This window comes from Sinocyclocheilus anshuiensis, unplaced genomic scaffold (genome assembly GCF_001515605.1).
Source record: "Sinocyclocheilus anshuiensis isolate Anshui unplaced genomic scaffold, SAMN03320099.WGS_v1.1 scaffold87, whole genome shotgun sequence".
Classification (NCBI taxonomy): domain Eukaryota; kingdom Metazoa; phylum Chordata; class Actinopteri; order Cypriniformes; family Cyprinidae; genus Sinocyclocheilus; species Sinocyclocheilus anshuiensis.
The window spans coordinates 1099534-1124811 of record NW_015549609.1 but is presented as its reverse complement, the minus strand read 5'-3'; the positions used below and the strand labels follow the sequence as shown (position 1 = coordinate 1124811).

General features: G+C 35.1%; 1 protein-coding gene across 2 annotated transcripts; it reads right to left on the bottom strand.

Annotated features, from left to right (window-relative positions):
- Positions 1-1838: 1838 nt before the first annotated feature.
- On the bottom strand, positions 1839-24821 carry LOC107659139 (cysteine-rich secretory protein LCCL domain-containing 2-like). 2 transcript variants are annotated; one of them, XM_016447973.1, is made up of 15 exons: positions 24693-24821; positions 21356-21690; positions 17966-18084; positions 16649-16781; positions 13100-13215; positions 12638-12738; positions 12393-12560; positions 11955-12015; positions 11811-11877; positions 11591-11721; positions 11441-11484; positions 10612-10684; positions 10423-10498; positions 5554-5684; positions 1839-3515 (listed from the first exon to the last, which is right to left on the bottom strand). In XM_016447973.1, exons 2-15 carry the CDS (start codon positions 21608-21610, stop codon positions 3464-3466), a joined length of 1527 nt encoding a protein of 508 aa, XP_016303459.1. In that variant the 5' UTR covers positions 21611-21690; positions 24693-24821; the 3' UTR covers positions 1839-3463. The 2 variants fall into 2 exon arrangements, with proteins under 2 accessions (XP_016303459.1, XP_016303460.1); XM_016447974.1 differs by lacking the exon at positions 24693-24821 and adding an exon at positions 21887-22003.
- Positions 24822-25278: the final 457 nt, after the last annotated feature.

Below are 25278 nucleotides of genomic sequence, written 5' to 3'. Positions count from 1 at the left end.
TTTTCATTTTTTTCTCTTTCATCTTTTTGCAGAAACAATACATATCACCTTTAAGAATCTGTCCCAATTCCAATGACCTGAATGACTCATACAATTACCAAATGCCATGTCCTAGAAATGTCTTTTAGCTTTAAAACACATGTTGGTGAGGAAGCACAAGCAAGTGTGAAACGCCAGGGTAAGAATGCCAACAACAGCTCTCTTTAATTACAGCTGTAAGATTTATATAGACCAAAATGAAACATTTATAGTCGGCGGTGGGATTTCAGACACTGATTATAGGTAATCATTAAAGTCACAATTCAAAACAACAATACATAACCCTCTAATCCACAAAACCTTGAAATGCTGTTTGACATTAAAGTAGATCAGCCCTGTATTTAGTGGGGGGAAAAAAGAAGGAATTTGTGGAAAAAGTCTACATTTGCTCTTTATTTGCTCGCATTGTTGTATAGAACTGAAGATATTAAAGAGATCTCGCATTAACTATTGCACATACAGTCATCATCACAGAAGGGTTTTTGACCCAACACGGTTCTTATGCATGTTAGTAATGTTCAAGAGAGTATCTTTAAACAGCAAGTACTTGACTTTCCGCAAAAGCTGCTCAATAAACGCAGGTCTGAAGTGTCAGCATGTTCTAAACATTCAGAGTTGCCATTATGGTAAACCTGGCGAATTCCTTCTTGTCTCCATCATGACATGAGGAAGAACAGATTAAAGGGCTGAAGAGTAATGCAGCACAGTTCAACATTATGTCATTCCAGCATTTTAGTGTATGTCCAGATTATGTTCTCCTTCAACAGAGTTTCCCCTCAATAAACTCCTAAATACTGTATCTGCTTATTGATAATAAGGTCGTTTTTGTAGCAGTTTTGTTTAGGTGTGGGGTAGGGTTAAGGGATGTAGAATATGGTCATGCATAATAAGGCATTAATATGTGCTTTATAAGTACTAATAAACAGTCAACATGCTAATATGCATGCTAATAAGCAACTTAATAGTGGATATGATTCCCTAATAACCCTTTAGGGTTACCAAAATGTCCTTTATCGTGCAACCTGTCCATGTGGGCGTCTGCTTAATATGACTTTCTTCCATCAAGTGACTGCCAATTTTGATTCTCTTACCCTTGTGAAAAAGAATTGTGCTGAATAGTATTGAATGCGTACTTTTAATTCTAAAAGTATATTTAAAAAAAAAAATACCAGCCAGTTATGTGTACATAAAGAGACTTTCATGATTCTTAACACTTAAGTACTCTTTTAAACAGTGCATTTTCAAAAGTGCAGATTTAAAGTTTCATAATAAAGTGCATCTTTTGTCATGCTCTATACTGTGCCGGTTTGTGACATAAAACATGCATCTCCATTTGCTTAGACAACCTGTTTTATAAACTGTTCAGTGAAAATGTGTTCTGGCTAAGAGCCTAACTGATTTAGTGTATCTCTTTTCCAACAAGTACTTGCTTTCAAGTATTTGTACCAAGAATTAATTTTATAACATGAAATGCATCCACTGATGACCCTGACTGAAGTCTACATCATTTATATTGAATAATCTGAAATATGTATACTCCTACTATTCTTTATTCACTGAAAAGTGGTGTATGAAGAGTCGACCAGCACTTGGGTGGTCTAGGGGAGTTTTTGATATGGTTTTGATTTCACGTGGTAAAATAAAGATGTGTTTTATAAAGCAAAAGACAGACATTCTCTCAGTATCATAGATTTTATAGTCTTAATTTTAAATTTGTGCAAAAACAATTATCCTCAGGCTTTAAAAAGGCACAGATGACATACGCTTTCAAACTTTTACATTACTGACTTGAAAACAAAGCACAAATCTGAATATTTACACAAACCGTTGTACTGTACAAACATTTATTATTTCCCTAAAGACATTAATACTCAAATATATTGCTGCAACAGGACTGAGGTAACACTTCAAGAAAGTTACAAAGAAAATAAAAGTACGTGAAAAGTAAAACGCAGCAACACAGAAGCCTTCAAAGGGATTATTGTCCTCAACGGCCCTTATTTCATAGAAGAACATCCACGTTTTATCTAAATCCGGGACTCTATAAACACTAAGAAATATGCATTAAGATAAGAAGTTGACATACTTTCTTCACAGAGGCATGACTTTCAGCTTAAGTACGTTTCTATTACATTGCAGTATAATGTGATTTTTAAAAATCGGTGTTTGGTCGGCACTGTGCACTTGGGTTTCATTCCGTGCGAAATAAAAAATAAAGTTAAAGTTCTAATGAAATTGCTTTTGGCAGTAATGATTAACTCTGGGTTTTGTATAGCATTTAACCAAATGGGAACATGTTAGACTCTGACAGACGTTTCAGTCTCAAGTGGGCATATATCATGTGTCACATTCATAAATATTTGGTTCTGTTCCACAGAATTTGCAGCTCTGAGCAGGAGTTGAAGGAAGCATAATAATAAATAACATAAATGAAGGTACCATGATGAAAGATGAGCCTAAACATGCACTCTGTGACTGAATTCTCCTGGGATTGAACATTGTTGCAATGTTTTTACACCTTTACCATAATGTCTGAGTAGTGTTGACTCTGGAAGGCTTGCATGCATTATGAAGGGAAGGTTTCTTTTGCTTGGAGTTTTGCCTCTTTTTCTTTGCCATTTCTCTGTGAAGCATCTGTTTGCCCACTTCAGGTCCAATAAATCCCCCCTACTGCTCTGTACACACTCAACTACTATTGCAATAGAGCGCAAAAGTTTCCCGAAGTTAAAATCCGCACTCATTTTCGTCATAAAGAAGTTGATTTTAACAATAAAGCATAAACTTTTGAGACAGACGTACCATGAGCTCTGAGCTCGGAATTATATTTTCATAATAGGTTTGTAATTTGGTGATTCATCTTGGAGATGGTTGGATATTTTTCACTATGGATAAACTGAATGGGAAAAATAATTCTTGAAGCAAATAAGTTGACCTCTTTTCCAGCTCCGGCTTCAAAAATGATTAATGAAATAAAGCAAAAAAATGCGAAACACAACAAGTCTGACAAATCGACAAAATATCTGTACAGATTAAATACAGTGTAATCAATATGCATTTTGTATGGAAATTAGCGATTTTGCATGTATTTAAAACTAATAGAATATAATCAAAAAATAAACTGACTTCATTGATTTAAAAAAAAAACAAAAAAAACAACGATTAAAACCAGCACCGCTGTTAAAATACCATTTCTACCACACTGCATTTTGTTAAGAGTTGCATGTGTGCTTAAAAATGTTGTTCACAATTGCATATAAAACCCCTGGAAGCCCATGGATTGAGCTAGCAGACTTTGACAGATCCTTTGGTCTTCTGTAAATGTCTCTTTCCTCCCAAAGACAGAGTCCGAAGTGTTGCATTTCCTTTGATATGTCCTGACTTTTGAGAGCAAATCGGTGATCTTTTGTGTGTCGTCAGTGCCGTCTCACTCTCTAACAGCGAAGACACGGAACGAACCGCCTTCTGTATTGCTTTTACTGCAAGAAAAAAAAGAGAAAGAAAACAATGAACAAACAATTAACTACTTTAAAAAACACACTTGCCACTCTATGAACAGATCTTTGTGAAAAATATCTAAGATCTTATATTCAGTTCACACTTAAGTATATTTTTTAATGTTTTCAGACACTTAGTTGCATGTTAATTGCAATTAAATGAAAATGATTAGAGTTTAAATTTGTATTAAATGCAATTAGCTGAACTTTAAACTTTAGAGTTGTTGTTGTTGTTGTTTTTTTGTCCACTTAAACAGGACTTAAAGGGATAGTTCACCCAAAAAAGAAAATTCTGTCATTTTTTCACCTTCAAGTTCCAAACCTATATGAATTTCTTACTCATATCAAATATATTCTGAAGAATGTGGGTAACCAAACACTTGCTGCTAGCCATTGACTTCCATAGTATTTTTTTCCATCCATACCATGGAAGTCAGTGGCGACCGGCAACTGTTTGGTTATCAACATTCCTCACAATATCTTTTATATGAGTAAGAAATTCATACAGGTTTGGAACTTGAAGGTGAATAAATGACAGAACTTTCTTTTTTGGGTGTACTATCCCTTTAAGTCCTGTTTCGGTGGATCAAAAACAACAACAACAACTCTAAAGTTTAAAGTTACATTTAAGTAAGAAATTCTTACAAGTTTGGAACAACTTGAGGGTGAGTAAATGATGACAGAATTTTCATTTTTGGGAAAACTATCCCTTTAAGTACGTATTTATATGAAATTTCATAATTCTAATGTCTGCTATGGTTAAAGTGTACTGCTATCATTTCTATTGAAGTATGTATGTTGTATGTCATAATTACACATTTGATTAGCACATTTAAAATACATCAACTTTAAATGTAATTTTAAATAACAAAAAATATTTTAAAAATTCTTTACACATGCTTTATTATGATAGTCAACTCATTAAAATAAGTGTACTTTTTTAAAGCATGACAAATTATATTAAAAACGTATTAAAACAGTCATTTAAATTGCATTTAGAAATTATAATTTTACATTTGTAGTCAAATTACAAAGTTCACTTTTTAAAAATTAACAAGTGTTAAAGTTTACTTTACACTTTAAGTACACTTAAGTGGCCTTTTATTTCATTATTATTATATTATTATATGATATCTGTATGTATAATTTTTTTAAATATACTTTTAATATTTGAAGTACACTGCAAGTGCACATTCAATACAATAAATTGACAGTAAGAAAGGAAACAATAGGGATTCAACTTTGGGTTGGATCTTATTAACTCTAGTAGATGTTGAATTCCAGAGTGTAATTGCCCTCTAATCAACTTCAATTATTTGTGTATATGCTTCAGATTAGCTCTGGAAAGCATGACATTAACACTGGCTCAGAGTTCATCTCGTGCTGTGGTTCCATTCAGATTTCTTCCAGCAGCCATTATTGACTACTGTTCTTGGCCTATTCATTTATTCAGAAATGGACTGGCCTTCAGGTGGTGGTGTATTGGATATGTTGCTTCGTTGGCATCAGATTTGCTGTAATTATCATTGACTGAGTCAGACACCAACAACTGTTCCATCCAGTGTTAATATGGAGAGCATGTGAACACTTCCCTGTTAATAAAGCAAAATTCACATGACTGGTTGCCCTCCATTTCCCCTAGATTGCATCATATGAATAGCGTACGGTGAGGAGCAAATCTATCCAAGCTGTCAGTGAATAGCTTTACTATGCTCAGTCTACAGGCCGGTCAAGGCTGGCAAGCATTTAAGAGGCCACGATCAATTCCTTCGATGATGGTGTTTGATTCAAGTGTTAGATTTCATTACACTGGAGTCGATTTTTGTCGATTTAAGCACTCTGCGCGCAGCAAAGAGCCCCTGTGTGGTCCATCCTCGAAGAGAAACCACACCATTACTCTTCAACCACCAACGGCCCACGGATTTGGCCCATCATGGCTTCTGACCACTGAATTGAGTTACTGAGAGAAAGCGAAGGAAGGAATCGAGAGCAGAGGTGAAGCGAGATACAGGACATGTACCTCTCGGACTGGATGCCATTCTTCAAGGTCCCGGTGTAGCTTTTCCTCTTATCCAGAGCCAGGAGGTCCACATAGCCGCCGCTGGCTTTGATCACTCCAGCGTGGAGAGCTGCTCGGCAGATACTGGAGCCCTGGACATGAGGAGACAAAAGCGTATTCTTTTAGTCGACATGCCAGTGTTCATAAGTAGATCCACTGACCTTCATTCTGGAGGATTTATATCATGCTTCCTCAAACTTGCACATCTGTTGTGTACACTACTAGTCAAAAGTTTGGTATAATTAATTTTTTTTTTCAATCTCATGCTCACTGCTCAATTATTATTGGTGCTTAATTATTAATAATGGCTCTTATTATTATCAATGTTGAAAAGCATCATGTGAAACTTAAGACTGGAGTAATGGCTGGAAATTCCGATTTGCCATCACAGGAGTAAATTACATTTTAAAATACATTCAAATAAAAACCAGTTATTCTACATTTCACAACAGTATTGTTTTTAACTATTTTATCAAATAAATGTAGCATTGGTGAGCGTAAGAGACTTTCCAAACTTTTGACCTGTAGTGTGCACATATCATGCACTGGGTGCAAATAGATAACACAACCAATGCAAGTTCATTTCTATGAACAGTCATGTCAAACTGTACTTTTTGGGTCAATGACATAATGCAAAAATATATTTTTAAAAAATGCAATTTTTACATACAATGTCTTAAATACACCTCTTAATGGGCATGTTTTTAATTTCTGAATTGACATACATCTCTTCCTACTGAAATAAGGCAGGCAAATTCTCTTAACATTTTTAAATCTCGCCTTAAAACTTATTTCTTTAGGGTAGCTTTTACTTAAATCTTTATGTACATTTTATATTGTTTTTATTTCTAATGTGGTTTAAATGTGTTTTTTGCTTCTTTTTTTTTTATTCTTACATGGTGTATTTTGGTGTTTTATTTGTTATGTAAAGTGCTTTGAGAAGTAACATTTAAAGGCGCTATAGAAAAATAAAGATTATTATTATTATTATTATTACATTTTGACATCATTTTTAAATATGTTTAGTAGTTTGGCATAATCTTTTATTATTAATTCTTAGAAAAAAATATTTGTTTGACCTCTTTATGACAAAGTAAGTTTAATTCAGGTTGAAAATGTATACTAGATAATATTTATAAATTAATAATGAATGATTTTTTTAATGATTAAGGTTACACCACATGACACATGAACCCTTAAAGGCTGGAATACACTACACAAGTTTTAAAATCTGAGCAGATTTTAAAACACTTGACTTTGTAAATGGTTACAGAGAATAACTGAACGACTGAGGATAGCACATGACAATACAAGACTTTCAAGTCATTCTTGAACACAACAAACAAACAAGTAGAAACATGGTAAGAGACTCAAGGCAAATGAAAACAATATGTGACCCTGAACTACAAAACCAGTCATAAGGGTAAATTTTTTTTAATTGAGTTTTATACATCATCCGAAAGCTGAATAAATAAGCTTTCCATTGATTTATGGTTTGTTAGGCTAGGACAATATTTGGCCGAGATACAACTATTTGAAAAGCTGGAATCTGAGGGTGCAAAAAAATCAAAATACTGAGAAAATCGCCTTTAAAGTTGTCCAAATGAAGTTCTTAGCAATGCATATTACTAATCAAAAATTACGTTTTTATATATTTACAGTAGGAAATTTACTAAATATCTTCATGGAACATGATCTTTGCTTAATATCCTAATGATTTTTGGCATAAAAGAAAAATCGATAATTTTGACCCATACAATGTTTTTTTGGCTATTGCTACAAATATACCCCAGCGACTTAAGACTGGTTTTGTGCTCCAGGGTCACATATGTGTTCTAAAATCAGCTCAAAATATCAAAATTTAAGAAGTTAAAAAACTGGAGTCTGTACCCATCATTCACTACATGATTGTCTGATTGCCCAAATTTGCAGACTGGCTTTCGTCAACTACACTCTTAAAAATAAAGGTTTTTCATTGGCATCTATGGTTCTATGAAGAACCTTTAACATCCATTGAATCTTTCCATTGCACAAAAGGTGCTTTATAGTGGAAAAAGGTTCTTTAGAACACTACAAAATTCTTCACACTAATAAGAAAAAAATGGTTCTTTTAAGAAGTGTTCATTGAAAGGCTCTTTGGGGAATCAAAATTTGCTCTTTTATGGCATCATGCGAAAATCACCTTTTTGGAACCGTTATTTTTAAAAGTGTAGTGTTGACTCCTCCAGGCTGTAAATCGGGCAGAAATCTGGACAAAAGTCGTAAGTATGAGCAACAGTAATAGTGACACTGGCCATAGCACCATGCAACTATGTTTTCCACGCTCTATTCAACAGTCCTTGAAATGTACACAGTCTAAAGGAGCCTTGACAAAAGACATCACTTCGATGTCTACGGCACGCACAAGAGCAAGGCCAGAGCTCAAGAGCTCCAGAAAAGGCAAGCTGGCCAGACGCCTGGCTTCAGAGCAGCTTAGTGAACTCTCTGGAACTGCATGTACCTTCAGGTTTTATTCTTTTAACCTGGAAAGAAGGTTCAATCCTGTCTGCCTCTGTCCACAAAACCATTCAGTAATAATGAAAAGTAATGAAAGTGCACAGCTCATCGCACACATCTGGGTGCCGCTATCTTATAATGCTCATCCAATTGTTCATGCGTTGAGTATAAGTGCACTTTCAAACAAAGACTACCTTCACAAATTACCAAGTCCAAGCCACTGAATAATGAGGGTTAATTAATGCTTGCTGGAGAGCGTGCTCTGATCTGAGGCCAGCTATGCAGACGCTCAGCTTTTACACAGGAATGTAGCCGTAACAAGCCAAAAGGCAACAAGTTCATTTGAGTTCATACACCACTACACAACCAGGCCATTCCACTCTAGCTCTCTCCTCCAGTGAGAACGAGACATGCCTGATTGAAGTTAATTTAAGAAATAACTGAAGACTGACTGTTGAATTGCTGTAAATTTAATTTACAGTTTGATTCCGATCTTTGCGATGAATCCAGCTGATCCATTTCTGGATGATTCATTCACAAATTAGAGTTCGCACTGTTTGACAGCTCTCTAAATAGCTTGCTAAAGATTATCAGTGAATAACTTATATTTTGATCTATTCCTCACATAAAACTATACAGACTGAATTAAGTGAATAAATAGAGTCCTCATTCGTTATATTAAAAAGAACAAGATCATGAACAGAAGTTCCTTTTATTTCAAAAGGAAGAAAAAAATTATACAGGTTTGGAAAAACATGAAAGTAATAGACAGTATTTTCTTTTTTTCTTCTTTTTGTGGAATTGAAGAACACCTTAGCATACTGTTAAAAAAACTACTTATTATGGAAATAACATACCTCAAAAGAATATAGTTTCGTGCAAACTGAATTTGATGTTTTCCGACACTTAATGGCATGTGAATTGTAATTAAATTAACATGTATTATAGTTTATATTTATATTAAACATGATTAGATTAAACTTAGAGTGCTTTTTGACCCACTTTATATGTACATCTTTATATGTCATTTTAAAATTACTATTATCTTTGAAACATGGTTAAAGTTACTGCTAAATGTGCTGACAAGCATTCATGTTAAACTAATACTAATACTAACTAATACTGTTAAAATATACTTAAAATATACTTTAATGTCATTTCTATTGATACCTAATATTTTAAATTACACTGATGAAGTTGCAATTTAGTACATTTAAAATATATTTATAATAAATGTAATATTGAAGTCAACACATCAAAACAAGATAAAAGTGAAAAAGATTAATAAAACTTAATGATTTAAATGAAAGTGAAAGTGGTTACTGCTAAATGTGCTGACAAGCATTCATGTTAAACTAATACTAATACTAACTAATACTGTTAAAATATACTTAAAATATACTTTAATGTCATTTCTATTGATACCTAATATTTTAAATTACACTGATGAAGTTGCAATTTAGTACATTTAAAATATATTTATAATAAATGTAATATTGAAGCCAACACATCAAAACAAGATAAAAGTGAAAAAGATTAATAAAACTTAATGATTTAAATGAAAGTGAAAAAGTGAAAGTGGTGACCCATACTTGGAATTAGTGCTCTGCATTTATCCCATCCAAAGTGCACACACAGAGCAGTGAACAAAGACTCGAACCCGCAACCTTTGGGTTATGAGTCTGACTCTCTAACCATTAGGCCACGACTTCCCCACTTTAAATGGACTTTAAAGTAAAACATTATCACAAAGTGAACTGTTTAAAAGTGTACTTAAGTTAAGAAACAGTCTTTCTTTAAGTACACTTAAGTGGCCTTTTATTTCATTAGGAATATATTATCTGCAAGTAAAGTTTTTTTTTTTTAAATATACTTTTAAGATTTAAAGTACACTACAAGTGCACATTCAGTTGAGGGCTTTCAAATGAATTAGTGTCATAATTTTGATTAATAAGTTAATAAAGAACCTCTGCAATGATGAAGTTACATTGTTACACTGAAGTTACACAGCAAGCTGTTCCCTAAACAGTTAAGTGGTCTGTAATGCCGAGTCCTGACCTCAGGCATGCATGAGTCAGTGAAGAGAGCTGCTCTCCCAGCTGCTGCTCTGTGGTCAGTCTACACTCTGGGAGAGAAATTAGTGGCGACAATGGCGACCACCTCCATCGAAAACTCCCTTCAGACTCACACAGACAATTCCCGCGGTCGACCCTCACCACAAGAGCAGCACGCTCACTTTAGCACTCGTAAGTGCTTGACTACGAATGCCTGTTCTCCCTCATTTCTCATCCCTCAGCCCTGTAAGGACACTCTCGGACCGAAGCAGGTACTCACATCACCGTAAATGTTGGTGCCGACCACTGGAGCCCAATATGAAGGTTCGTTTATGCAGTTAGCTGGGCAGAAGACTCTGATGAGATAGAGGAGAAACTGGTAAGGTGCATTACTTTGACAAGCAAAGTACTTACAAACTGAACTGATATAGAGCGTATATAGCGAGAATTTCAATACTTTGAAGTGTACCTTGGACAATGAGAGGCAGACGCCTTGAAGGGACAAATCTCAGCCACTGTCGTGTAGCAGTCTATTGTTTGCTCTAAAAAAGGGGAAAATAATTTTTGGTCAAACAGGCCTTTTGTCGAAGATAACAAAATGTTTATTATTATTATTAATATTATTATTATATTAAAAAATAAATTATAATTTCATAATTAAATTAATATATTAATCATATTAATCATAATATTATATTCATATTCAAATAAATTATTCTGAAGATGTTTCGCCAGTCATCTGAGTAGCTTTAATTAATACGCTGGCTGCATACTGAGATCAATAAGAATATTTGCATAATAATACACTTTAGCATAGTTTTAAAAATAATACTTTTATGGAAATAACATAATTAACTGTGAACTGGATGTAATGTTTTCAGACACTTAATAGCATATTAATTGCAACTGAAAATGTATTATAGTTTAAAGTTATATTAAATGCAATTAGCTGGATTTTAGAGTGCTTTTTGGCCCACTTAAGTACATCTTTATATGTAATTTCATAAATATATTCTATTATTTTTGAAATATGTTTAAAGTTACTGCTGAATGCACTGACAAGCATTTATGTTAAACTAAAATATACAACAATGTATGTTTATATACATTTATTTATTTTTATTTAAATATATTTGTAATTATGCATTTGTCACGGTGAAGCTGCAATTTAGTACATTATACATTTATACAATATATTAACTTAAAATGAAATATCTAAAAACATGGTAATTCTGATTTCATATTGAAAAATATGTATTGAAAAGCAATTATCAAGATAAGACAATAACAATACTCACCTTCCACTCTCGACACTGTAAATGCATTGCCAGGTTTGTATTTACTGAAAAGAAAATCACAGAACGCAGATTAGAGTGAATAACTCTCATGTGGATATTGAATTGTGGACAAACTGAATTCAGATTATATCAACATAACATTTAGACTACCTGAATGACTCTACGCCATTCTTGGTTGCCTTTACAAAGAATGGGAAGTTGTCTTTTCTTGTGACATCCACAAGGCCTCCATTGTTGTCAATTATTCCATAGTGGATAGCAGCACGGCAAATACTTGATTGCTAAAATAATAGAAAAAAACTGAATTAATAAATAAATGTAACATCACCCACTTAAACAGAACCAGGTGAAATGTCAAAGTAACACTTACAACATCATAATACAATGTTCCCCACACTTTCCCCTTCTTATTTAAGCAGTTTGCTGGGCAGTTGTACCTTAAAAAGATAAGAAAATTTAAAATTTTCAGAACTTATCATATCTTAAAAAAAATAACAAATTCCTTTACACCGACCTGTTGCAGGTCGCTCCTTTACATTTGTCCCTCATTCTTGTCTCACACTTAATATTTTGTGCTGAAAGGCAAAAGAATAAAAAAAAGTTGAAATTTAGAATGTTTTATCATAAATAGTTTAGATAAATGTACACATTATTACATTATTTAAATAATTGTAAAATACTAAAAATGCTAATTAATTTAAAATTATAAAAATACATAATAATAATAATACATTTTTACATTGCACATTATTACATTATTTAAATAATTGTAAAATACTAAAAATGCTCATTAATTTAAAATTATAAAAATACATAATAATAATAATACATTTTTACATTGTTTTTTTTCATTATTTCATGCAAATGAACAATAAAAACATTATTACTATTTATTTTTAATAGAACTTTTTAATTGTTTTTAATTACTTCAAATAATATTATTCACACTAACCTAGATAGGTTGTTCTTGTAGTCTTGGTTGAGGAAGGATTGGCATTTGCAGGTTTTTTTGGGGAAGAGGGTTTGGGCTTAGGCTTAGTTGGAGTCGTCCGAGGCTGTACTGGCTCCTGCGGCTTCTCCACCTCATTCATATCTGGAGGCTCATGACGTTCAGGGTCTCCTAAAAACAAAATCACAACAAAAAACTCACACTTCCATGTGTTATACCTTTGTAATCATTCTTCTATCAGTGCTCACCCTTGTAGCAGAGGTTGTCTCTGCAGCTTCCTCCATAGCTTGGTGGGCACTGGGAACAGGGGCGGCCGTGTTGGTACGGGGCTTCCCCGATCCAGTTTCCCCTAAAAAAAAAGGCACGGGTTCAGCATGGTTTTGGAAACGACTGCCAAATCTGCACATTTGACTGAGCACTCAAAACACATTATCACATACTCTCACGGATCTCAAGAATGATTCAGGAAAAACAATCCCCAGCTGCCAAATTAAATCATTAGCTTGGAAAAGAATAACACATTCTGCCCATGTTTTCCTTTCCCAAAAGCCTTCATTTACTTTTCCATTTTTCTAAGGATGAATCTTTGTTTATAGCCTCCATGTTTTCAAGGATGTAAGTTTTATTCCAAAGGATCATCATCGGGAATAGTAATTAATTAGCCAGCTGGTGTTAAATGAATAAACATCAGCAGAAAGAGCTGGTCTTACTTGGGTGAGTAGTTGCAGACGAGATAGATGGCGTTCTCCCAGATTTCTCCCCATACGTTCATACGCGGACACATGTGTACAGCACAGCCAACACGGTTGGTTGTGGCCCAGACCAGCTGCAAATGAAGAAAAATACATTATTATTAGTGGTGTTTGCTCAGGATTAGATATTTGTTCATAAATACTTAACCTTGACATGTAAGTCATCTGGAATGTTGAATAGAAGTGTCTTATTTCTTTTCTAAGCAATCTTGTCATTACAGTTTTCAATAGGATAATGATAAAATGAACAAAAACCCCATAGAACCATACATTGAAGATGGACCCAAGCTAAATCTATAGGCTCTTTTGACTACAGCCAGTAACCAACCATACATAACACCCTAGGAACCTCTTAGAAACACCCTAGAAACCATCTATAGCACCCTAGCAACCACCTAGAAACGACCTAGCAACTGTACAGCGATGAGAAACGCTCCTACAATTAGAGTCAGTAAGCAACCATCCAGAACACTCTAGCAACCACCTAGAAACACCATAGAAACCACTTTTAACATTCTAGCAATGTGCTAAATGCTCTTATGACTTTAGCCAGTAAGCAGCCATTTATAACACCTTAGCAACCACCTAGAAACCATATATAACACCCTAGCAACCACCTAGAAACAACCTAGCAGCTATCTAGCATTGCATTAAAAATTCTAAGAACACCTTAGCAACTCCAACTGGCAACCACAAGACACTAGAATCAAGGAAGTAATTTTCTGATACAATGCACTTGTTGTGGAGAGAGAGAAAAAACTAGCCTAAGCTGGTTGGCTGGTCTTAGCTGGTTTTAGCTGGTCTCCCAGCCTGAACAGCAAAAGAAAGTGGTCAAAACCCCTCTAAAACCAACGTGCGAAAACTACAATCAGCTATGACCAGGCTGGAAGACCAGCTAAAACCAGCCAAACATCTTAGGCTGGTTTCAGCTGTTTTTTCAGCAGGGATGTAATTACATCTGTAATTAATTTATGTAGTAATTACACTGATAACCTTACCCCTACCGCTCACCCAACCTTAAACCTAACAATACAACAAAACATGAGCCTAGTCTTACCTGTATCCTAACTCAATATTAGCAAACATGTTTGGCAATTCAACATAAACACAATAAGTATAATGTTCCAAACAATAATTTTTTTGACCTAAGTAAGATGCCTAATTAAAAAGTGATAGCAATTTTTTTTCTTCTGGCATGCATGAAAGATGCAGGTCTCTTTGCTGTTGTTGTCAAAAGCTTAAAAAAAGACATCCATATCAACTCCCCTCTGAGGAGGAAGTGTTCCCCAGCAGGAAGTGGTCTCTGTTCTGGGGCAGAAGCAGTAGATTGATGGGGCCACGGGGGCCGTGAATAGAGACTGCCCTCTTTCATTCTGCCCTGTAGGGCGGAAGGACCTCCACCTCAAGTGTGACCGGGCCAGTTTCCTGAAAAACTTCCCTTCATCCACTCTTATCCACACAAACAAAGTAATGCCTGCGCGCAGCCCATTGAGCTGCGGTCAAGGCCCTCACTGATTCGCTTAAACACAATATGGTTCACCGGGTGCAGCCCTGCAGCACGAGCCAAACCATTTGACTGTGAAATGAAAGGGAAGTGCTTACTCAGACTTTTTTTCATACATAGAGTTAAACTGTAGTGGGTTTGCATCTAACCCCGCAGAACGCAATCGAGGGAGCACGTCTCAATGCTCCCTTGGGAATGCACTTCCTCTGCAGAGGCCGCAGACGGTGTTGGCCATGGGACAATGATATAGCAAACTAATCAGTCTCAAAAAACACAAACTCAAGCTTAACCCTGAGGGATCGTCTGGCACCGAGAAGGTCGTGGGGCCTCCAGACCTGTTCTCCCACATACAGCACGTGAGAGAGGAGGGAAACGGGGAGAATCACGGCAGAGATTTGGCGCAGATCCCCTACGACTCTGCATTCTGCATCTTCAAAGGAATTCGGGTCAAACAGGAAAATGATTCAGGAGTCTGGGAACGGCTTCCAGATGCTTGTGACCTGCTTTCAGAGCTGAGCGAATGTGTATTTTCATGAACTCATCTCAGCGATAAAGTAAAGCCTAAGAGGACATGAGGCTATTGCTCAACCCCTCCTTTTGTCCCCAATTTTCTCTGTTGTTGTCTCTCTTGAACTTTGGTTGGTCTCTCTTTCCTACTCTCCTTTTCTTTGTGCATTGCATCTGCTTGAGCTGGCATGTGCAATATGTTTTGACAGTATCCACATTACTTTTTCAAATACCATTTTCAAAAAGGAGCTGTTAGTGTAGAATGAAACAGAAACACAGAAAACCACTGGTGATAAAAGTGGCCCTAAATAGTATTTGGACAACTGGTAAGACTTTAGTTTAGGGTGCAATTCTCAGTATTAACTAGTTTCTTATTAGCATGCATATTACTAGCATATTGTCTGTTTATTAGTACTTATAAAGCACATATTAATGCTTTATACTGCATTACCATATTTTAGATCCCTTAATCCTACTCAATACCTATTACCTAAACTTAGCAATTACCTTACTAACCACTAATAATCAGCAAATTAGGGATTTATTGAGGCAAAAGTCATCATAGTTAATAGTTAGTTAAGAGTGAGAATTGTTCCCCAAACTGAAGTATGATTTTCATAAAGTATGAAAAAATGAAAAATCTGTCATCATGCCCTCATGTCATTCCAAACCCTTAAGACGTTCGTGCATCTTTGAAATGCAAACTAAATTAATTTTTGAATTTTTAATGAAATATGCAAGATTTCTGTCCATTGAAAGTCCATGCAACCAAAACCTAAACACTTTAAAAAGTACAATAAAAGTAATCCATATGAATCGAGCTGTGTAATCCAAGTCTTCTGAAGAGACACTATCACTTTATATGATGAACAGATTTAATTCACATATAAACATTGATCAATGTACATAATGTACATAGAGCACATCAAATATGGTAAAAAGGATCTCAAACATACAGTACATGCTTGATGCGCAAGAACAAACCTCACTGGACTTTCAGTGGATGGACAAAAATGACAAAAAGAGAATATTAAAAATGTAGTATTTTCATTAAAATATTTGCATTTTTGGGTGAACTCTCCCTTTACGTTTAATTTATAATACGAGAATTAGACAATATAATATCAAATCAAGTGGCATCTACAAAACTGCTATGATGCAATGACAGTCACACTGTATTTATGTTATTTTATTTATTTATTTATTTATTTATTTTAGGTTAGGTGTACAAATACATTTTGGGGCTATGTTACATGCATGTTACATGACACTGTTTTGTGTGAGGTTAATGAACGCCTGTGTCCAAGGCTGCACTCCATATGCTGCTTTTAAAGATGCTTCTGTTTCAGTGCAGGTCACACATGCTACTTATTAAACTCTGCTGGTGAGGAGAAATGCTAGCTGGCACGTGTACACCTCAACAACAACGTCATGTTGTTTAGTCCCACTGGGATAATAGTTTGTAAACTGTAAGTAAACTGGTCTTTCTCACTCACTTGTGTGTAGTGGGTGCACATGGGTCCAGAGCAGCGCTCAGGGCACCAGGGGTTGCACTCATGTGGGTAAGGGTAGGTGTAGTCCTTCACCTCATCGTACCAGGCCTGCACATGGTAGGCCGGAGAGCGGTACCTATCAGGAGAGAGATACGATAAATAATATGATTATGATGCCACAGTAACTTACACTCTTTACATCAATAGTGTTTAATATGTAAAATGCATGTTTTTACACAAAGCAACTTAAAGAGCAGCATGGGGATCATTTGGGGATCACGTGGGTGGATTTTAGTTTGTATGTTGTAACTTAGAATTGATCGATTTTAATTAGTTAAAATGTGTTAATTTCAGCTCAGAAAGTAGAGAATTGCCCTAGCAGCGCCATGGTCGTGTGTTTGATTCCCAGTGAATGCAGAAACGGATCAATTGTATACTTTTGCTGCAATATAAAGGTTAAATTTCGTGTTTAAAAACCAGCCATTTCAATAGGATTCTGTGTGATGAGGGCGAAATATTTCCCCTCGTAGATTTCGCAACAGGTTCAAGTTGGTCATGCTTATTTGCAGCATTGATAAACATGCATGGTTGGAAATTGACTTCTTCTGTGCAAGCTGTGCTTCATGAATCACTACACTACAACATAATCTCGTGGCAATTCATAACTATATTATGCTTTGGAATTAATACGATCTCATCTTTACGTTTTCATACAACCTGCTTATACCCCCCTGATGGTTATTTTTAGGGGTGGGGTTAGAGATGGACCGAAAAGCTTACTTTAAAAAAAAAAATGTATGTGTTTTCATACGATTGACATTGTACAGTACAAATTCATACAAAATCACCACCTAGTAAAATGGTCATGACTTCTAATGGGAAACTATATTGCAAGGTGCTGATTTCATATGAATTAATAAAATGTGAATCATACAATTTTTGGAAAAAGTTTGGATTTTTTAGAAAATAAGAAATTGGGTTTCTATACTATTGACAATGGACAATGGACCCTTTTTGACTGCAAAATTTTATTAAATGTTACTGCAACTTTAGTTGATTTGGATAAATGCATACGAGTAAATGTAAAATAAGAAAAACATTTGAAAAAAAAAGTCTAAAATATAGCAAAAATGTCTCCAGATCTGAATGAACACCTTTGCTTGCCTTAGGAAAAATAATATCTGTAGAGACTTTTCCAGGCCTGGAAATCACATTTTTAAAATTTCCAAATATTTCCAGGTTTTCCATGACTGTGTGCACGACTGGTTACATTACAGAAACAGACTGATATGGTCTTTCTAAATGTGTCTGTACTCATACCTTCCCCAGTGCACGGCTAGGTTCTGCCCGATGGACATCAGTAGATCTTTAGGTCCATGTTCCCACTGGCACTGTTCTGCCCAGTAGGTTGCTGACTTCTCCAATTCATCGTCCCAAACCTGGTCATACACACACAAACTAAATAAAACTCCCAGCAGAACACACAGAGTCCATAATTCCCATATATTTGCACTGAGACTTTAACAAAATACTGAACATGCTGAGTTTTATTCCCAGATAATTCCCTTTGCCTTCCTCTGACTCTTCATCTTCACTATTGGACTGGGAATCAGGCCCAATACAACTAAAATATTGGCTACATGCACGCACATCAGAGCTTGGCTCACATCCATTGTAAATCCCCAGCAATCAAGGTTAAATGAGACAAATTTCCACAGCTTATTTCTCCACCTGTAGGGAGGAGGACTCACTTCGCTCCACAGAACAGGGTTCTTCACCTCTGAGGAACTCTCAGTAAATTTCCAACTGCATGATGGGTACAAACACACACATTCTGTAACCTCAGTTCTGAAGGTGCTGTTTGGGACTAAGCCACGTTTCTGAAACCTTTACTTGTTTGCTGAGGCCTGGCAGTGGTTCTAAAAGCCCTGCTTGTGGTAGACTCCTGTCTTTCTCAAAGACATTAACCATAAGCCCTTGCTCTTTGTATCTTTCCCTTTAAAATCTCACTACATCAACATGAAACTCATGTTCAATTACCATGCGCAAAGGTACACGGGGAACAGCAATAAAGCAGGACTGTGCTCTCTATAGGTCCCTAGCACATCTATGATTACTTAAAAAACCTATGGTTTTCCCTTAAAAACATGATTTCCCACAATGCCTTTCTATGGAATACTATTGAGGCCTTTAAATGTGTAAAAGTTATGCAGGTGTATCCAGTTATGCTCATCTACTAGTAGAACCAAGAGCTTTTGCCAGGTCAAGTAAATGATGATAGAATTGTCATTTCTAGTGCACTTAATTGTACTGAATGTGAACTTGTAGTGTACTTCAAATCATAAAAGCATATTAAAAAAATAAAATAAAAGGCCACTTAAGTGTACTTAGAGTACATTTTAATATTTATTTTAATATCACATTTAAAAGTGTGTTTCTTAACACACTTGAGTGCACTTTGTAATAATGTCAAATTAAAAGTTTTACTTTAAAGTACATTTTAAATTATCATGTTATAATAATCTTTTGTCATGCTTTAAAGAATTACACTTATTTTCATGTACTGACTAACATATTAAAGCATATGTAAAGTACCCGATTACTTGATTTGAATTGTAGGGTGTTATTAAATATTACATTTAAAATAAATTTTAAATGTATTACATTGCAACTTTGTCCTTACAAATGTGTAATTACAAACTGATTTAAATACATTACTTACAAGCTTTAATAAAAACGGCATTGAAGTATATTTCAGTTTACCATAAATGCTTGTCAGTACATTCAATAGTACACTTGAACCATATTTCAAAGAAAATAGATATAATTGTGCAATTACCTATAAAGACGTACTTAAGTATTTCTTAAATTGGTTAAAAACTCTTAAGTTCAACTAATTGCATTTAATATGAATTTAAACTATTTCATTTCATTTCAATTAACATGCAACTAAGCGTTCAAGAACATTACATTCAGTACGCACTTAAGTATATTCTTTCCCATAACAAGTACTCTTTTTGAAGGTATGCTAAAGTGTACTTCTTTTTCACAAGGGAATCCCTTTAGCACTTACAACTGAAGGCTGCATAGCTGCCATATTTAGTCACATAACTGAAGCCTCATCTCTGGTCCAGTAATGTCACTAATCTTTGGCTCTGTTCTCTATCTGTCTCATGGCTCCTGTGTCAGCAGATGGCTAAACCTCAGAGTAATTGTCTTCACAATAAAAAGCACCTCACCACACTTGTAAACTCAACATGTCTCTTCCAACGAAGCCAGTATTTGGCGCCTACACAAACCTAAAGATATTTACTGCACCAGAAAAAAAACGATGACTGCTGCTAACACAATATACAGTTAGTACAAATCAGCGTCATTAACGCAGAACAGAGTGTTGGTTTGTACAGCTCTCGACATGTTTGGTCGATATTTAAAAAAAAACTTTGCTGCAGACTAAAAGGACTAGTGTTGCTGTTTACACAGACAGTTACTTTCTAAAGCAGTATACGAACTGAAATAAAGCCTCATAAGTGACTGATTTGACTCTTCATAGACAGCACTGGGAGACTAGACAAACTATTAACTCCTATAGAGTTGAATGCTAGCATGTTGCTAAGCTAACAGTGTGATAATCTAATAATAAAAATAAAAACCCCTGGTGAAAAGGGAGTGTGCTTAGTTGTACTGAATGTGCACTTTTAGTGCACTTCAAATCATAAAAGTGTATTTTAAAAACAATACTTGCAGATAAGACAATGTTAATCAAATAAAAGGCCACTTAAGTGTACTTAAAAATAGACACTTTCATGACTGTCTCTTAACACACTTAAGTACACTTTTAAAGAGTGCAGTTTGTAATAATGTAATAATAAATTAAAGTTTTACTTTAAAGTGCATTTTATATCATTATGTTTCAATCATTTTATGTGTTGACTAACATACTAAAGCAAAGCACTGGATTTTAATTCCAAATGTATTGTGTTATTCATTTTAACATTTAAAGTAAATATTTTTTTTAAATGTACTAAATTGCAATTTCATCATTACAAATGTGTAATCACAAATTTATTTAAATACATGTTATACCAGTTTCAACAGAATATACATTTGAACTATAATACATTTTCATTTTATTGCAATTAACATGTATTTAAGTTTCTGAAATCGTTACATTCAATTAACACTTAAGTATATTCTTTTAATGTATATTAATTTCCTTTTTAAAAGACATGCTAAAGTGCAATTTCTTTTTCGTGTAGCACACACAAAAATAAAAAATAATGCATTTTTAAATAGATTGTATTTGATACTTTTTGGTGTTGAATAAATATTTTTGTATTAATAAATTATTAATACCCAAGATGGCAAATAAATCAAGATAATTATTGATTATTAATAATAATCAATAATTCTCTTGATTTATTCGCCATCCTGGGTGAAAGATTTCTGCTTGTCGCATCCTAAAGTTTCTTTCAGCAGCTTAAACGTAAATAAGATCTTAGATGCCAGCATAACTTTATTCCATACTTTTTAAAACAGTCTTTTCAAAATGCTTTCTATGAAGGCAACTCTCTAGGTTTTGGAACAGAACCTCCTGAGTTTTCAGCTCAGTTCATTTTAGTGTGTCTATACAGACCCTCAATATTACAGTAAATCATAAAAAGAGTTGTTTGTGAGTGAACAATGACTCAAACTTTGTTCCATTCTCACCATGTACTCCATGTTGGAGGCGGTCGGGTACACCTCTCCTCTCAGCTTGTTGTGCAGTTGCAGGATCTCCTCCCTGTCCGACCACCCGATGGCTCTGCGAGTGCGTAAAGGCGCATCGGCTTTTGTGCTGTTGGGCTCCAGCTCGTCCTGGTAGCGCTGCATTATCTGCCTCAGCTCCAGGTAGTCAGGAAAGAAGAGGGAAGCAGCCAAACTGGCACCCAGGAATAGCAGGGCAATGGAAATGAGCCTGTGCATGGCAGCAGTGATGCTTTCGGGGTCGGACTACAGTAGACTGCCTTGTGTGAGCGTGTCTTCAGGGCTCTGTTCTGAAAAATCTGGAAGGAAATATGGTTTCCATGAGGACAAGTGTTGGGAAAGTTGTCGGAGCAAACGCTGGATAGTAAACACACGTCCATGTGTTTACACACAAAGAGAAATCAGTGCTTCAAAGGGGAATTTGCTAAATTGGTTTCATTAGTCACTCTTATTGCATCCTGACTAAACATACACCACAAATATATGAACACATACAGAATCCAATAACAACAATCAGAGTGAAGAATCTGAGGGTTGATATTCTGGAACGACATGAGACGCATCCATCCATCTAGTGCTTCTTGGTTTAAACTCATGCTTGTCCATTAGGTGAATCTAACAAAAAACAAGTCCAGGTTACATTTCACCCCAAAGTAAGTCATTTTGCGTAAAGCAAGCACAGTTTTAAGACAAATAAGATTAATTGGGTTATTATGACTGTTGAGCACATTCCTTCCCAAATTCCTATAACCATAATGCATTAATTTTTCTCCTTTTTACTGTAATACCTAATATTGACTGTATCACTATTGCAGTAAAAATATTGAAATACAATGTTTTCAATTTAAATTAGCATCAATAAAATTGGTTATTATCTTTACTGTAATACCTAAAAATGTCACTGCATCACTATATTACTGTAAAATATTGAAACACAATGTTTTTAATTTAAATTAGCATAAATTAAAGTGGTCATTATCTTTACTGTAATACCTAAAAATTTCACTGCATCACTATATTACTGTAAAAATATTGTAATACGTTTTAAAATTAGCATAAATTAAAGTGGTTATTATCTTTACTGCAATAATTAAAAAATATAACTGTCACTATATTACTGTAAAAATATTGAAATACAATGTTTTCCATTTAAATTAGCATCAATAAAAGTGGTTATTATCTTTACTGTAATACCTAAACATGTAACTGCATCACTGTATTACTGTAAAAATATTGAAATACAATGTTTTTAATTTAAATTAGCATACATTAAAGTGGTCATTATCTTTACTGTAATAACTAAAAATGTCACTGCATCACTATATTACTGTAAAAATACTGAAATACAATGTTTTTAAATTAGCATAAATTAAAGTGATTATTATCTTTACTGCAATAATTAAAAATATAACTGTATCACTATATTACTGTAAAAATATTGAATTGCAATGTTTTCAGTTTAAATTAGCATACATTAAAGTGGTTATCTTTGCTGTAATACCTAAAAATGTAACTCTATCACTTTATCACAGTAAACATATTGTGTTTTTTTAAATATGCATGAAATAAAGTGATTGCCTTTACTGTAATACCAAATAATGATAACTGTATCACTATATTACAGTACAAATATTGAAATAAATGTTTTAATCACCATACATATACAAGCACAACAGATAATACCATGATTATTTAGATATGATACATTTTTATTATTCAATTACAATATTACAGTTCCCTTTCATGGGAACTTCGAACTGCGTCCTCTAGGGTTTATACTATAGTCGCACCGGTAGTGACGTCATGGCTGTCGCCGGCCAACGAGTTGGTGTTTTTTCAATGTATGCTTCAGACACGGGTCACGACGAGGCGTTCCCCATAGCGACCCCTAGAGGACGCAGTGTCTCGTTCCCTACTCAGGGAACCATGGTTACATAAGTAACCTGAGACGTTTTTTCACATTACAGCAATGAGAACTATGCTAATTAATTAATTAATAATAATAATGTCCATTTATAATGTTGTTTCTTATGAAATTGAGATGAATTATGAGGGACATTACAGGTTTCTTGATTAATTCACCCTTTTTGTACTCTGCAGAATTGCAGTAAATTGCTCAGATGAAATTTGCCATCTAACCTCAATGGAGCAGCACTCACCAATGAGGACATGAAGCGGCCCACAACGATCCACATCAAATGAATAGTTTGTGATCCAATTAGAAGAATGTTTATTGTATGCCATAATTAATTGTCAATCCGAAGGCCCCATCATTACAGAACAATTATACTATCAAAGCCTCACATAACAAAAACCCCATTGTAATCTTCATTACTGCTCAAAAGATCAAATCACTAGGCCTGATCTCCTTCGATTAGATTGTTCAGTTTGATGGACCAGCAGGTCTGTTTGATCTCTGCAGGTTCACAATCTATCCATAAACTCAACTTTGTAGGTCAAACTCATTTATTTCCTGAGGTGACCATGGATAATTCATTAGCAGAACAGATCCACACTCAGCAGCTGTGCCATTCACACATTAATCAAAGCAGATCTTTCTCTATCCCGGACTGACTTTCTCTGGGAATGGAATTATCCAGGTTCGTACAGCAGATGGAGTGGGTGCGAGAATGGGAGAGAAGAGCAAGTGAATTTTAGTTATTTAGCGGGGGGGAAGGAGGTGAACAACACTAGTGGCCACTTCTAAACACCGATGAGTCAAACGTTTTTTTACTTCTCCCGTCTCTGACTCTCTCTGCAGAGCACTGACATCCAACACTGGTCTGAGTAAACACAGGCACCGCTTCAATTCCAGCTGCCGCTCTCTCTCTCTCTCTCTCTCTCTTTCTTTTAATTCACATTCAGTGCCATCTCATCTCTCTTCTGAATTTTATACTACCATGACGGACCAAGCAGCCAGGAAAACGCCAGCCTGGCACCTCCATGTAAACAGGAGATAAAAAATTGCCAGGTGGTCCATCTGCACTTTATATGGCAAAATGCTGGTTGGTTTTGCACATTGTGCTTTTCCTATGCACAAGCATAAAAGTTCAAAATCATTTTGAACCATGAAATCATGCCTGTAATGCATCTTAATACACGTGCTCTCAAATTGATGCTGATCAGTGAGCATTAGATTCTACACACTGACTATCAATGGATCATTACCAAAAAAAGGAGGAAAAAAGCAACTCCTCCCCTGATTCTGCACAGCCAGCTTTAATTGACTAAATGCATCAGTTAATCAATGTATATTGTTAATTTACCTTCCATATACTACAGTGTCAGCAACACATCTTACCTAGTGTGCGTCTTCTCCACGAGCTTTTCCAGAGGCTGTCTCGCGGCTGGAGTATTTTCCTTGAAAGTCAAACAAGTGTGAGTAGTGGACTCTGTTTGGCAGCTGGTGACTCGCACTGACTCTATGGAAGCAGCTCAGCGCCTTTTATAGCGAAGGAGAGGAGCGTGAAGAAGAGGAGGAGGAGGCTGAAGAAGGTTGTGTTCTTGGCAACCTCCGGAGCTCTGACGAACGATGTCGAGATGAAAACGCAATGAACGTAAATCATCTCAAAGCAGATCCAGAGACGCGTCCAGAGGGTTGCTCAACAACTCACGACAGCAGGATGTTTGTCGATGAGTTATCGTTTTGTAATATGTTATTACGTCCGTCAATACATTAACGGTTATATGACATTTCGTCATCAATAATATAAATGGAGAACGTGGCTAGTTATAACAAGTTATAACTATTACCTGTCTATTTTAATTGTAAATTCCTTTATTTTTATATATATATATATATATACACATATATACATATATATATATACATATATATATATATATGTATGTATATATATATATATATGTATATATATATACATATA

What these genes read in the sequence shown, in the direction of transcription:
- LOC107659139 (XM_016447973.1), bottom strand. Translation starts at nt 21,610, where the DNA reads ATGCACAGGCTCATTTCCATTGCCCTGCTATTCCTGGGTGCCAGTTTG. An exon ending in AAAGGAGCGACCTGCAACAG is followed by an intron (nt 11,878 to 11,954) that starts GTCGGTGTAAAG and finishes TATCTTTTTAAG; the next exon opens with GTACAACTGCCCAGCAAACT. An exon ending in GAACATTGTATTATGATGTT is followed by an intron (nt 11,722 to 11,810) that starts GTAAGTGTTACT and finishes CTATTATTTTAG; the next exon opens with CAATCAAGTATTTGCCGTGC.